This window comes from Lissotriton vulgaris, chromosome 1_1 (assembly GCF_964263255.1).
Source record: "Lissotriton vulgaris chromosome 1_1, aLisVul1.2, whole genome shotgun sequence".
Classification (NCBI taxonomy): Eukaryota; Metazoa; Chordata; class Amphibia; order Caudata; family Salamandridae; genus Lissotriton; species Lissotriton vulgaris.
In genome coordinates this window covers 2089324281-2089340298 of record NC_141685.1, presented here as the reverse complement: position 1 = coordinate 2089340298, position 16018 = coordinate 2089324281, and the positions used below count along the sequence as shown (strand labels likewise).

The 16018-nt window shown below is 43.3% G+C and overlaps 1 protein-coding gene across 2 annotated transcripts in view; it reads left to right on the top strand.

Moving 5' to 3' along the window:
- Positions 1–16018, top strand: part of CD9 (CD9 molecule) — a 198650-nt gene that overhangs the window by 33417 nt on the left and 149215 nt on the right. The window contains exon 1 of one of the 2 annotated variants that reach the window (XM_086921202.1): positions 13776–14231. The exons of the other annotated variant lie outside the window; for it this stretch is intronic. Coding sequence (XP_086777328.1) covers positions 14166–14231 — 66 coding nt within the window. The 5' untranslated portion in view covers positions 13776–14165. Of the gene's footprint in view, positions 1–13775; positions 14232–16018 lie in introns of those variants that run through there. 2 annotated transcript variants of the gene reach the window in all.

Sequence of the window (16018 nt, the reverse complement as noted above, 5' to 3'; positions counted from 1 at the left end):
TAACTATAACACCCCTAAAACCTATGCTTTTTTTCAGTGAATTTCTAATGGTTTTTAAATGCTAATTCCTAACTATAACATGTCTGAAACCTATGGTCTTTTCTGTGAATTTCAAAGGTTTTGTAAATGACAATTTTTAAATGTATTAATTCCTATATTTATTTTTTATACTGATTTTCTACATTTTTAAAAACCATTTTAGATGTTAATTTTTAAATTACATTATACATTACAAAATATACTTTCTTAGAATGAATTAGTTTAATTTAAATACTTTGCAAATAGGCAATAGTCTTCTAAGTACAGTAGTTACAGTTGTTGTAATGCGCAACACAATTTCGGACACATTGCAACATTGAGGTCAATGTGAATTTCTAGTTAAATGCAATTAGTTACTTTTTGGATTACTTTTCTAACCACAGGACTGGATCCTAGGATGAGTCCTGGGACATCTTCTGTAAACAGTTGAGTAAAAGTGTTTTGATTAGAGTAGTGATTTTTAAGGAATATTATTGTATTTTAAAAGTTGAAACTTAGAAACTTTTTCACATAGAATCACCAATGTTATTCTATGGGAGGAAATTCACTTCGCAGGTAAGTAGTGTTTACTCCTGGATCCAGCACGGGTGCATCTCCTGTAAACAGTTGAAATAATGCATTTAAGTCATACAGGCAATTTTTAAGGAATATTTTTAGTTTGTGAAAATAGACACTTGGAAACTTTTCTGTGAAACCCAGACAATGGATTCCTATGGATGGGAATAAAAGTTACTGTTAAGTATGGTTAGAATTACTTTTCAGGGTCAGTGCTGGGCTAGAAGAAGCTTGAAAAATGGAGGAGTTAGGTCCTGGGATGTGGGGCCGGCTGGACCATTGATAAACTAAGAATACAAATTGCCAGCCACACATTTACTTCAATCCTCAATTTTTGAGGGAACAAACCATAAGAAACTTCCTGGTTCGTACGGGTATATCATTCTAACCCTTTTATTAAATATTTATTTGTCTTTTTTTGTTTTGATGTATGAAAGGGACACCTTATTGTTTTTATACAAATATTTACAATTCACAATTATTTACAACACAAACATATACACATAACAAGTTGAATTATATAACGTTATTTGCTTTGATATATATACACTCAAAAATTCATACTGCGAAGAAAAATCATTTGTGAAGACCAGAGTCAAAAATATAGACTTGAAATTTAGAATAGACAGTTGATAACAATCAAGAATCAATAGACTACAATTGAATGTAGTGAATTCAAAAAGGAAGAATAAAATAGACTTTAAATTAATTCATTCAGTCTATTCGACAAATAGATGTCTAATCTTTTTACGCCAACGCGTTTCGAATCCGGTGTGTGAACTCTACGGATTCTCATCAGGGCTCTGTCTTAATACGGGATATCTGTTGAGCCAGCAGCCGCCGGTCAAGGGTAGATTATTGTTCTGACTGAGTTTCTTTTTCTTTTCGATCTCTTACTGGATCATTTTCATGATCCTTCATTTTCGTCAAATGAGAGATAGTTTTCAGTCATATGTTTGACTTCTAGCCTGCTCTGAGGGACTCCTCGCTTAGGCTGTTCGTGTTCTAATCGGGTACAGCGATAAACGCTTTTCCACAATGCGGGCACCACTTTCCAAAGTCCTTATTCTTTATGCTTGTTATTCTTGGACATGCTGTAACTCGGCGTCTGGCTTGTAGTCAAACCAAGAGACTACAAGCCGGACGCCGAGTTACAGCATGTCCAAGAAAACTATCTCTCATTTGACGAAAACGAAGGATCATGAAAATGATCCAGTAAGAGATCGAAAAGAAAAAGAAAAGAAACTCAGTCAGAACAATAATCTACCCTTGACCGGCGGCTGCTGGCTCAACAGATATCCCGTATTAAGACAGAGCCCTGATGAGAATCCGTAGAGTTCACACACCGGATTCGAAACGCGTTGGCGTAAAAAGATTAGACATCTATTTGTCGAATAGACTGAATGAATTAATTTAAAGTCTATTTTCTTCTTCCTTTTGAATTCACTACATTCAATTGTAGTCTATTGATTCTTGATTGTTATCAACTGTCTATTCTAAATTTCAATTCTATATTTTTGAGACTGGTCTTCACAAATGATTTTTCTTCGCAGTATGAATTTTTGAGTGTATATATATATCAAAGCAAATAACGTTATATAATTCAACTCATGTGTATGTTTGTGTTGTAAATAATTGTGAATTGTAAATATTTGTATAAAAACAATAAGGTGTCCCTTTCATACATCAAAACAAAAAAAGACAAATAATAAATAATTAATAAAAGGGTTAGAGTGATATACCCGTACAAACCAGGAAGTTTCTTATGGTTTGTTCCCTCAAATTGAGGATTGAAGTAAATGTGTGGCTGGCAATTTGTATTCTTAGTTGGGCTAGAAGAAGCAGCACTGAGGTCACTCCTGATAACAGGTGAGTAAATCGGAATTCGTAGTTCTGCTGATTTTACAGGAATATTTGTACAATGGTGAAGGAAAGGGGCGGGGCCCGAGGTGAAATGTGTGCAAACACGCCCAGTGGCACGTTTTAAGTTGCAGGATTAAGTACCCTTGAATCCTGAGGTCCCCTGGGGGCCAATTTGCCCACCAGGTACCTCCAGTACGCGCCAGGGGGCTGCGTTGCGGAGAGGTGTTCTGAGGTCACGCCCCTTTTTACAACACTCTGCAACACAGCTCCATGGCGCTTACTGGAGGTACCTGGTGGGCTAGTTGGCTCCCAGAGACCCTCAGTATTGACAAGGGATTAATTCCCCAACTTAAACCTCGCCACAGGACGTGTTTGCACACATGTGAACTCAGGCCCCACCACCTCCCTTAACCACTGTGCAAACACGACCCATGGCACATTTTTAAGTTGGGGGAATAACTCCCCTTGAATTTTGAGGGCCCCTGGGGTGCAACTAGTGTTTGGTTGAGGCACAAGATGGCTGCCAACACTTCCTGATTTGGAGTGTTGACAGCCAATTAAAAAGCAGGTCGTGCACGGCAGGGTGCGTGCAGGCTCTGCGTAGGGTACACGGACCCTCCGAGCCCATAGATGTATATATGTACTTTTAACTGTCATTTTCCCAGGAACTACTGAACGGATTTACACCACATTAGCAAAAGGCGCGAGTCTGAACTGAGGACTACGACTTTGCCAAATTTGTTGTAATTCCGTTCAGCCGTTCGGGCAGTAGCCTTGGCTAAAGGTCCTATGGGAAATTGCATGGGGAAAACATGTTTTGGGACCGCCATTGCTTGACCAATCACCCCCAAACTTTCAGGGAAGGAGCGGAACTGAGCTGGCCAAAATTTTAGAAAATTTCGTGCAGATTCATCAATCGGCGCCAAAGTTATTGTCAATAGAATGTTGCGGATTTCCTACGCATAATAGGCCCAGTGATGACTTTGAAAGAGCTTTTTTCGAGAAACAAAGTCAATGATGAATCTTTTGGTGGCAGCCTTGAAAGCATCCCAGATAAAATGAAATTGGGAGGTGGAGTGAAGATTATTGTGGAAGAATTCCTCCATGAAAAGCGTAAAGTGTTCAGTGAACTGGGAATCTAGGAGGAGAGAGTTATTGAAGCGCCAACGTCGAGTGGTGGGAGTAGGCGAGGGGTAATCTATGTCCAATATGACAGGGGCATGATCTGAGAAGGTTAGAACCTATTTCTGAGTTTAGTCATAAATTGGAAAGTGTGTTGACTGAGGAAAATATAGTCAATACGGGAGTGTGATGCATGTACAGGAAAAAAAAGGAGAATTCTAGTGTGTCAGGATGAGATCTTCTCCAGGAATCTATGAGGCCTCTGGATGAGATTGTTTTGTAAAAGGATTTTTGCATCCTATTGGGAACATGTCTGGTTTGTGATTTTCGATCTAGAAAGGGGTTCATGAGTTGGTTACAATCGCCGCCCACAATTAAGTCATCAGTGGCATGTGATGAGAGAAGCGTAGAAAAGTAATTCCAGAAAGTTAAGTCTACACCATTGGGGCCATGAACATTAAAAAGAGTTTTGTCTTATTAACAGTAACATCTAAAAACAACCATCTACCATTAGTATAGTGGAACTTATTTTGTAACTGAACAGACGACGACTTATGAAACAGAATAATAACACCATTTTTGTTGTTCACTACTGGAGAGCAGAAGACTTCTCCCACCCATTGTTTACGCAGTGAAGACAGGTCTTTTGAAATAAGGTGTGTTTCTTGCAACATTGCAACATGACATTTCAATCTCGCTAAATGAGATAAAACATGTTGTTTTTTTAACAGGATTGCGAATACCTTTAACATTCCAAGAGATAATCCGAAGACCATTCATCTTTGGAAGTTACATAAGAGTAGGCTTAAAGGTAAAGAGAAAACATTGATGAGTAGGAGAAGAAAAAAATAGGATAAAAAGAGGTTGAGAAGATCTAGATAGTGAGGAAGAGTAAAAAAGGAAGAAAGGGAGCCATATGACCACCGCAGAAATAGAAACTGGAGCAGATTAGAAGAACAGTAGAGAATCAGAAGCTGAGATAAAACAAGAGAAAGGTGAAGCATGAGGTAAATAGTAAAAATGTTGCCAGAAAGAGAGCAAAAAGGAGTGGAGAAAAGATACAAGGAGAATAGAAGATGTAGGGAAGGCATAATCTCCCGAAGAAACTAAGAAAGAAGAGATGACTAGAAGCCAAGAGGCTTTAGTCATGATGGTCAAGAAAGAGAGAACAAAAAACATTGTTGAGGCAGGGGGATGGCAAAAAACAACCACAACACTGGGAAGGGCACAGAAAACCGAAATCTACCATATAAGTTCAGATGAAAAGGAAGGGATGAAATACTCCAAAAAGGACATGCTAAACGAATGAAACAATGAGAGAGGGAGCTTACCGGACCTAGGGGAACACATCAACTGGATATATCAAACAAAATAGTCAAACTAATGGTGTGAGCAGGGATCTTCTACCATAGCACAGGACAAACCTAAAACAGATAAGAGAACAATTAACAAACATTTACAACAAACACATTGACATTTTTTTTTATAAATAAATAATTAGAAGATTTTAACAAGACAATGTTTGCCAATTTCCATGTCGTCATCTCGATGGGTATTGATGAACTTCTGAAGATCAGCTGGATCATCAAAAGAAAATGTTCTGTCCTTGTAAGTCACTTTGAAGAAACAGGGGTGTATAAGGCCATAGCAAGCGTTCATGGATTTCAAGGCCGGTCTGAGATCTAGGAATTCTTTGCATCTACTGGCAGTTGGTTTGGACACATCTTGACTGAAAAAAACCTTATGACCTGACCAGAACATCTGCTTGTGATGTTTTGCTGCAGTGAGGATTTCCGTTAGGTCAGAGTATAGCAAAAAGTTAGCTAGGATACCTCTTGGTTTGGTGACAGAAGATGCATTTCGAGGCCCCAGTCTGAGTTCTTTGAATATTAAAGTCAACTGATTTTGGGAGGCCAACAATCTGCAACACCTGAGATTTCAAGAAGGAGATCATGTCAGAGCCTTCGGAACTCTCAGGGATTCCAAAAATGCGAAGATTACGCCGATTTGCAATTTTCTAAATCCTCAGTGAACTTTTTAAGTTGGTTAACTTCCTTAGTAAGGGTCTCTACTGTGGCAATGACCTCTTGGGCATCACTTACCTTCTGTTCAACATCAGATAGTCTTGTATCCAGACCAGACCATTCTTTCCAGGGTGGTGGTGGTGTCTGACATGAATGGGCGAAAGAGACTTAATTCGTCCATAATGTCCTCTAACATGAAGAGATTTGGTTGGAGAGGAGGGATCCTTCTTAAGACGCTTACTACTGTTGACTGTAGAGTCTTTGCGACCTCTGAAAGCAGTCTCTGAAGTGCCATGAGATTTGTTGGACTGTGTGAAATCCATGTTGGGACGACGAAGAGGGTATTAAATAATGACAGAAACCCAAATCCAAAGGATTAAATTTGTTGAGGACCAATCTAAAAGGCTCAGATCCAGTGTTCTAAGTTGGCACAATTTATATGGAATGCGTTGAAAAATAATCAATATATTGGAGGAGAAAACTGTAAGTAACTATGTAACAAGGTAAGTTATAGGGAAAGTCCATCCAGGGGCAAATGGCACTGCCAGAACAAGATCCAACGTATTAGAAAAAGGACTGGTAAAGAGGGAATTACTGCTCTTGGCTGGTAAAACGCATTCCAAACGTCAGTTGAGGTTAGGATAACAAATTAATTGCGACTGAATATTGGTACATTGCCAAAAACCAATGCACATAGAAGAGTGCTGTGAGAGAAAGCTCAATGCATATACTTTAAGGTGGGCTGCATTAGAGGCCAATATATGTTGATATCAGTTCCCACAGAATAATAGCAAAATGCAGTTACAAACAAATCAGGGTAAAATGCGCTATAAAAAACGTACCTACAGTAACTGCTGCAATATTATAAAGTTGGATGAAGTGATTACCCTCATATAAGTTTCAAGGTTCAGCTGACATGACTTAGGTCGAGATGAGAAGAAAAGAAATTGTAGAGGTTCATGAAGCGCTATGTCTGAAGCACCAAAATGACTGCAATCGCCATACTGAAGAAGAGGAAGCAGATTTTACTTTGTTTTCCCCTTTCTAATTCGCGCTATAGCAAGCGCACACTGCAGCCGCCATTAGCTGGGGAGAAAGTGAACTGCATCGCTCAGAGTGCGTATAAAATGGCGGGTGCAATTCTGAGTATAAGCGGCTGATTTTATTAAGTGCATAAAACGGACTTGTTACATTGCGCTGGTCGGAAACACGCCTGTACAATCCCGGCGGTTTCCGACGTACTTGCTGCTGTGCGTGAGCGGATGTGGAGGCAAAAAGTGATCCCTTTGCGGCAAAACAGGGACCGATTCCACTGAGCCTCTTCAGGATGTGGCCATCTTGCCGCTGTGCGCTCCTCCCTCCTCAAACTATACTAACAATAATAAAATTGCTATACTCTCCTCCAAGGTCGCCCTTTACTGTTAACAGCCTTTCGACAAACCTCTACAAGAGAAAGAGAAAGTAGATGTTAAATAGAGCGAGGCAAGTGACTGCTATTGTGTGATATACAAATATAGAGAAGAGCATTACAAGAGTACGAGCTGAGTGGTAAAAAAAATGTTTTAACTAGTTTTGTGAAATAGTTTGGAATTGTTTTTTAGGGTGTGGTGATTACCGGCTAGCTCTGTGTTGTTGTTTTGGGGGGGGGGGGGGCTTGGTGCTAGATGGATGGGAAATTTAGGGTGTACCACATTGTATGTGATACAAACTGTGTTATAAGTGAAGCAAAATTCAAGTGTTTACCATTTTAGGGACTTTAGTTGGGAGTCATTTTGTAAAGTTTTTTTGTGCATGAGCTTGGCTGCCGTGCAGAATATGGCTTTGGGACGATTCAGTCCAGACTTAGTCTGAATACTAGTGTTCCCTTATTGTGCGTGACCTATCGCAAATCCAACAGACTTTAAAGTCTTCTTTGAGGATGAAGTGTCTGAAGTTGAAAACAATCGAAAGTTGCAACATTTAGTGTTTCCTTTATATGGGGATCAAGTCTGAAGGAGACATCTAGCATGATTTTGAGGTATTCACAATACGGAAGATGCTCTAGGAATGTAGGATACTCATTGGTTCAGAGGTTTGTAAGAAATCGGATTGTTTGTTGACCGAGATGTGAGCCCTGGTCAAGCAGCAAACACAATCCTCACTAGGTAAGTCACAAGCAAACCCCAAATTTGCCTATATTCAACCCTCTTCTAGCTTGGCACAGAACAGTCTGGCTTAACTTGGAGGCAATGTGTAGAGTATTTGTGCAACACTTATAACAGTGAAAACTCAGCACAAAAAGAGCCCACAACTCTATCAGACAAATAGAGCTTAATGTAATAAATAAAACCAGGCCAAAATGACAAAAATGAAGTCAGTAAAACCACAGATATTTAATTTCTGAAGGTTTCAGTGAAAACAGCACACAAAGCACCAACTGTCTATCTCGTCGAGCCAGACTTGGATAAAGTCACAAGTTCAGGCCAACCGTGATGGGGCAGGCGTTGGCTACAGGGACCCAGTTAATCCCACTGAACTACGTACCTTAAATCCTGGTTGCGAAGCGTTGCAAGGATCTGTCTGTCCGACAGCTCGGTGCTGTGTAGGAAATCAAAGCAGCACTGACCTGTGTATGTCCTGTCCAACAGAAACTATGTTCTAAAGTCCAGTACTCCTCTGCCCCACTGTGCTAACCCAGAGGAGTGTAAAAATGCCCCACCAGGAGGAAGCACCAAGAGGAAATTGGGGGAAGAGAACCAGGTAAGTGGGAGCTGAGAAACTGCTAGATTATCCACTCTTGTTCTCCCTCTGGCTACCCTCTGGAATGCTGGCTTATGGAATGTTGTTGTATATCAATGGAAGGATCAATACCTCTAAGACTTGTGTGCTCCCAGAAAAGAGAGCCATGTAAGTACATGAGCAATGCTACTAATGGTGTTCTATATAATGACCTATAAACGCACACAATCTACACCTGGAACTGTATGAATTAAGCAGTGTTCTGGAAGTGAATGGAACATACTGATTTGTGATGCCTTGTCATAGTGTACAAGACCATGTCCAGCAGAATTGGGGTTGTAGACAGGTAAGCAGGACTCTGGGTGCAGTTGGAAGCTCTTGGAATGTTAGCGTAAAGAATGGTGTCTAGCACTCTGAAGTTCCAAGCCCAGTACAAGTAGAATTCTAAGTATGTGGGGGGGAAGGGACACTAACACTAACTCTCACTCTCACACTAAAGCCCTATCGTCGCACATTAAAAGAACTATAATAAATGCAGGGCCACAAAGTATACCGATGAGCTGCTTGGTGTAGCATGGATTTAATACTCTTGAGGTCTGGAAAACATAGCTGTAATAACTCGTTAATAAGGCTTTTGATATTAAGGCTCCTTCTCACACACAGGAAACCCTACAGGTAACAATCTGAATTGCAGAAATGCATGATATACAAACCATTTCCTAAATGCAAGCTTTGCAGCTGACAGTCTGTGACAGTCGGGCTGGTTAAAGGAGGGACGCTACGAACTGAGGTGCTCGGATAACCCTTTTATTTTTAAGTACATTAACTTCGAGTTGGCTAGAGTTCAGGGATACGTGCAGTTCAGCACCCAAAAATGCACAGAGTCCAGTAAGCAGGGTATCCTTCCTGTCTTGGCTTTCCCTGTGGCTCTTCTCTGGTCCGGTTAGGCTCAGGGAGAAAAGAAAACAAACAGCTGTATTAGTGGCTGAGACCGGGGTCCATGAGTGTGAGGGGGGCAGGGGAGTGAGGGATCACCAGGGTTCCACCACCTTCTTCAGTAACGTCCGTGTGACGCCGGGAACAGTGCACGGAGCTAGTGACCACCCTCTGTCTACCCCGTCCCACCCCGTGAATTAAACAGCCCTTGGAAACGCCCCCGTACCTTGTGGAGCCACACTTCTCCCCTGGAAGTGTGGCAGGGCGGCTCGTGGTGCTGTTGGCCTCCTGGCTTGTCGAGTCTCTGCTCCGGCAATCCTGGAAGCGGCTCTTCGGTACGTCCGTCTTCTCCTTCTTCCTTGGCGTGCTCCTTGCGGGTCAGCTTCTCTCCTCGTGGTTCCGCGCCGGCAGATAGAAATGGGGCTTCCTTAAACGCCCCCGGCTCTTCTGATTGGTTTGGGGCGAATGACGACCTCTCTCCTGATTGGTCGACTGTGGGGAACGCCGGGGAACACCCCCCTATCGTCAGGGAAGGCCGGCCCAGTGACTGGGTCAGCGAAGGCAGAGCTGGAGAACTCCAGGAAACGTCCAAGGGATCCTGCGGACGGGGCGGAAACGGACAAACATTAGCAGGTACACCCCGTCTGTCCGCGTCAGGGACCATGTCCTCGTGACACAGTCTCATGAATGCATTCTAAATGCAAGCCTCAACACTTGCTGCTGGTTAGGTGCCTGGTGCTCAAGTGTGCTTGGTGATATATTCTGCATGGCTTTTCCTTCATGCTGCCATTATGCGGGGACATGAGGAGGCCGTAGAAAGAGACTATGCTGCTGATTTGGGAGCAGGGGCTTATTGTCAAGCAAGCCCTAGGATGGTCATTGATACTTCCACGTCCATGTATGCACCAGTCTAGTGGCTGTTCGTCAGTGCATGTCGGAAGCACGTCCAGGTCCTGCGTGGCCTCCCTCCATCGCTCAATTTAACCCACAAGAGGCTCAAATGGGTGACGGGCCAAATGGCTAGCAGTGTTGAAGATGCGCCGCACAGCCAAAGCAATGAATGTTTTGAGATTTGGGGAGGCTGCGGTGCGAGTCCTGTTGCTTTGAGGATCCTGTTGACTGGCCTTTTTTTATTTTAGAGTTTTATATAGCGCGAACTAGACCTGAAGATATCGGGTATCGGAGCACTTTACATAGCACCAGTTTTGTTACATGAGGGCACATTCATTTTTGTTAGGCATGGGGAGATTAAGTGTTTTGCCCAGAAACACAGGAGGTTGAGAGTCATTGCAAAGGCTCGAACCCGGTTCCCCAGCTTTGACGTAGACCGCTCTAGCCGTAAGGCCTCATCCTCTCCCCAATGCAAATTCTGGCATCAGGGTTGTGGTGCATAGTCAGGGCGGAGCATCGGTTATGAAGAACTAAGTGGCTGCCATCGATGAGAGATGCGGGGGCCTGCACTGAAGATGCCGCTTGCAGCAGCGGTTCTAAAGGCGTTGCAGGTTGCGATGGTGATGCGCGTCTTTGTGACTGGTCCAGTCCCTGCAGCAGTGTTCATATGTCAGTCAGTTCTGCTTGGGGTTGCATCGCACAACAGAGGAGATGCATTGGTTCCATTGGATCCCCAGAGGCCGGTAAAGCACCCAGCCTCCTTCCAAGGGTCTATGACAGGGGTGGCACCACTTGGGAGGGTAGACTCTCAGATGGCAAAGTCCAGATGCAAGGTTGCTGGGAGTCTTATGTCCTTGAGGCTTCAGACGGAGGCCAACAAACTAGCCCCCTGAGTTACTCTGGGTTCAAGAGATGCAGGTCCAGTCCCTCTCACCCATGCAAGAGGGCAGCAGGTCAGAACAGCAAAGCGGAAGTCAAGCACAATGCAGTCCAGCAGAGTAGCAGTCCATAAGCAGCACAGTAGTCTTTCTTGCTGGCGGAGTATCCATAGGTGTCCGGTCGGTGAGTGAGGGCTTTCATAACAAACCTAATGGGCTTTGTTGGTTTCTTGTGCTCCTTTACATCTGTACCTAATTAATACAGGAACACTCTTTTGTTGTTGTTTTTTGGAGTATCCATAGGTACAGAAGTGTACGAAAGTGGGGGTGTCTGAGGTCCAGTATTTACACTCCGTTTTGCCTTTGGGGGAGAAGCTTCTAGAGGTTTCCCTTTGAAGTCCCAAGGCATCCTGCCTTTTGTGGCTTCCGACTAACTACATGGGTATGTGCTCTTTTTGTGGAGACAGAACAGTATTCAGGTTTAAATGAGGCTGGACCTGCTTCTCCCCCTAATAATGCCAGTAATGGCCCATCCAGTCACCCCTAAACTCCCAGTGTGTGTGTCTCTCTAGGAGGAATACACAAAATCCGAACAACTCCAAGTCATGTGACTAGAAGCAGGCTGTAGGCAATAAATGGCCAAGGGAAGAAAATGCCAACTTACTAAAGTGGCATTTTCAGAATGGCAATTTAAAATATGACTTCACTGGTAGTGAGGCTTTAACTTGTGATTCCAGAGACCCCAAACTTGAACTGTGCATCTCTTTTCATTTGGAAATTACACTTATCAAATGTAATAAGGTAACTCCTATGTTATCCCATGGGAGAGACAGACCTTGCAGTAGTGAAAATCAAATTTAAGAGTTGTTTACTATCAGGACACGTAAAATGTAAAAGAACATGTCCTGCTTTTTAAATTAATTGCACCTTGGGGCTGTCTAGGGCCTACCCTAGGAGTTACTCCTATGTATTTAAATGTAAGTTTTGAGCATGGTAAAAGGTTTGTTACCAGGTCGAAATGGCAGTTAAAACTGCAGACCTAGGCACTGTAATGGCACGCCTGAGACCTGTTTAAAGGGCTACTTAAGTGGGTGGCACAATCGTTACTGCAGACCCACTAGTAGCATTTAATTTACTGTCCCTGGGGACCTATATTACCACTTTACAAGGGAACGCATAAGTAAATTAAATATGGCAATTGGGTCTAAGACATTATTATCCTGTTTAGAGGAGCAAGCACATGCACTTTTGCAATGGTAAGCTATAGTAAAGTGCTAAGAGTCCTAAGGCCAGCAAAAACGAGGTCAGAAAAAATGGAGGAGGAAGGCAAAACATTTTGGGGGAAGAATATACTAAGGCTTCCAGGTCTATGAAGTGTATGTCTCCTTTGTTTGATCAGTCTTGAGGGACATCTATCTATGTATCATCCTATTACTACTGGAAGCCAGTAGCTGTGTTGGAGAATACCTCTCCCAACAGCTCAGCATCCAAGTTGAAAAATAGGAGGGGTAGAATAGAGCCTTGTGGTAATCCAAATAGAATGACTCTGGGAGCAGGTGGAGAATAACTTATTTTAATGCACTGGACATTAGTGTAGTAACACTTTTAGCTCCGATGGAAAAACAAGAGTGGAATTTAATTCCAAGTCACATAGGAGGGAGGGATATGCATGCTCCTTGGCAAGAGTGAGTGGCACTGGTTCATTGGATACAGCAAGGGGTGCTTGCAGTGGCTTGTTTTTCCGAGTCGAGTTCTGAAGTGGGAATTAAAGAAGCAGGTTGTGCTTATCTGGTGGGAGGAATGTGTTCACGTTCTCATTATAATGTGGGACAATCCATGTCATTTGATTTTTGTATTTGTTTTTTTTGTTTTTTTGTTTTTTAGGTGTCTAGTAGTCCTTGTGCCTAGCTCTAGAGCCAGTAGTCTGAAACACCAGATGAGTGAGATGCCCACTACCTCCCATCACAGGCTGTTCATCAAAGCCACTTTAAAAGACCGCCACCTGCAGAATGGTACCCCCTTGAACCAGAGTTTGTGCCACCGACCCCATACTTTTAGATCTGACGAGACTTGAGCCTCATGAATTCTCGGATATCTTCTTATCTGTGCGTCTATTGTTTGTCCCTTAATTACCATCAAGTGCACTGTCTTCTCGTTTTTGCCTCCATTTTGCAGTTTCATTCTGATGTGTACAGTGTACTATAACTGATATACAGCATTTGTGGGGAAATGAATGCTTTTACTCACTTCCACCTGTGATGTTGACATTTCCTCCTCTTTGCTCAGCTCTCGACACACAGTAACGGGCGGGCTAAAGCTTCCTCCTTAAAACTTTTATTTCCGGTGACCTGCTCAGCCCTGGCCTTCTCTGTCCAATTGTGATGCATATTGTGTGTGCTTCTCTATTTTCCCGCCCCAGGGTTGCGCCGACACTCTCCTCTTGTTACCTTAATTTTGATACCCTAATTAAACCCCCGAGCCTTAACGCAAATCCCTGCTTAAGAGCGAGACTTTAGCTCCAATTTTTTTCCTTCAATCTAATCGTGTGTCTGTGTGCGCGCGTCTGTGAACATCTGTTTTATGGAACAGCGGAGTGCCTGTACTCTGCCAACGTTGTTCTGGATTTCATTCAAATTTCCTTTAAAATTCGCAGATATACATGAACGTTTGTCATCTTTTGTAAACGCAAAGATGAAAATTGATGATTACCAGGTTGGAGGGAGGAGAAGGCCTGGGCAAGCGGGGGGCCTGGTCTGGTTCATGCAGCGTGGCACCCTGGGTGGGTCTGGCCGGCCTTATAATCAGTGAAATTCTATGTTTCTTTATAGGCTGCCGGGCGTCCAACAATGTCCACAGTGTCCTGGGTGTAGAGGGGGAGGCGGAGACTGTCCGCATCGCGAGCCAGCGAGGGAGGATAAACGGAATGGGGCTAGTTCTCTCTCCTCGGACGGCAAAAAGACACTCCCTCGTTTCTGTGCAGGGTCTGGGTGCGGAGCAGCGAGTGTGCTGCTCTGTTTTCATCTGCAGTAGGCAGTGGGAGAAGGACCTTTTTTGTGTGTCTGGGACAACACGAACTCCCGAACTCCACACAAACCAATGTGATCTCTGTCAGGAGTGAAAAACGAATCTAGTGTCGAAGATGGCAGTCCATGGGGCGTCCAAGTGCATCAAATACCTGCTGTTTGGCTTCAACTTTCTCTTCTGGGTGAGTTTTGTTTTTAAAGCACTGCGTCTTGGCGCGGGTCGCTTTTTAATCGTTTTTTTACGAGTGTAGTTGGACGATTCTCTGCATGAAATGCAGGGGCTGATTTACAAACCCCTTCCGCCGCCCATGCGTCCCTTTTAACATGGGGGGGGGGGAGGGGGGTTACGCACCGGGGGCGCAAGGGGCTTGTAAATAAGCCCACATGTTGTTGTAGTTGGTGAGATGTGCAAGCCACTGTTTTGCCACATAGCACGCGTGCCTATATTCGCTTCCGGGTCCCCTTGGTATCATGGTCTTGGATCTACTGGGCATAGATGGTGAACGTACCCCCCTCCTCGGATGGAAAGGGCGCATGGTTTGGTTAAGAAGAAGAAACTCTGCGTCTTAACATGTTGCATCTTTTGAACGGGAGGTTAGTTAGGAGTAATTAAGTTTTAACGTAAGGTACGAACTGCAACATTTTGACTTGCTGTAAACAGCTGTTGCGTCATTTTAAAAGGGTGAATGTAACAAGTACCGGAACATCTGGCCTTGGACTTTTTTTTTATTTCCATGTGTGAAAAAAGTTTGTTTTTGGCAAAACTAACACTTCGCGTTTCTGCTGCGTAGGAAGATTGAAGCCACACAACTGTTTCTAATTTGGAAACTACTGCGGTGACCTTAAAAAGCGTAAATTAGCTTCACTGCAGGGTACTTTGACGCTTCTAAAATGCCTCTCTTTCCTCCGTGCCGCGCCCTCTGCCACACCTCATTTGACCTCCATCTTTCTTTCCCATTCTTCATCTATTCCCCTCGGTCCCTCCCACACAGCTGCAGTCCTTACCAAAAGCCAATCAGATAGCCCTGCTGCGCGCTACAGAATTCTGCTTTGTGCACCTCCTCCGACTGAACGGATTTTAAATCAACAGACTTTTGCTGTTTGATCCAGGCCCCAGGAGTTGGATTGTTTTTTTAAACAACGTTAACTGGCACGTTAAAGCACTTTGTTTTATTCTAACGGAATGCAGTCTAATTTATTATAATATTTTAGTTTGTTACGCTTTTAGATGTTAGACCAAAACTCATACATTGTAACAGTGTCGAACTCGTTCCAAAGCCGTTTTGGGCTGGACATATGAACCAAAGACCTGTGCGACACCCTTTTTGTCGGTCATTTAATCCAGGTATCAGTGCTCAGCGGTGGAACATTGACTGGCCCTGGCGCAACAGTTCCCGTTGCTGTGGTTATCCGAGGGCACGCCCACTCCGAAGGAGCCTTCCAGCTGCAACTCCACATGTGTTTTGGCTCTTTGGGTGCTTAACCCCGTAAGTGCCGAGGACTCCTGATTCTGTTTTCAAAGAAGTTGTCGTTTTTTTCTTCTTTTTTAGTAACGCGCAGTTTGTCTTGCAAACCAATGCCAAAGCCACGGTGATCTTGGAAAGCACTGCATTTATGAAAAGTAGGCAAAATTCAGAAATAAGGAAGGTGTCATTTGCTTAGATTACTGATGGTTTTCTCAAACTATTGAGATGAAACGAAGTAAGAAAAAAGTAGCAATTGATCGTTTTTAATTGCATTTTTTTGTCTTGATTGCAGATTAACAAAAGTAATATACAGTTATGACTGTCGCACTCTTCTAGTCTCAGGAATTAATTTGATAATAACAAATGTTCCACCATTCTATAGTCCTGCACGTTTATAGTTCTGGTACGCCACATGGGTTGCTGGGCCTATTGCCTGCGAGAGGCCACATAGGGCCAGATGTATCTAAGGATTTTACCCATTCTGTGTCTATGGGAAAATGTGT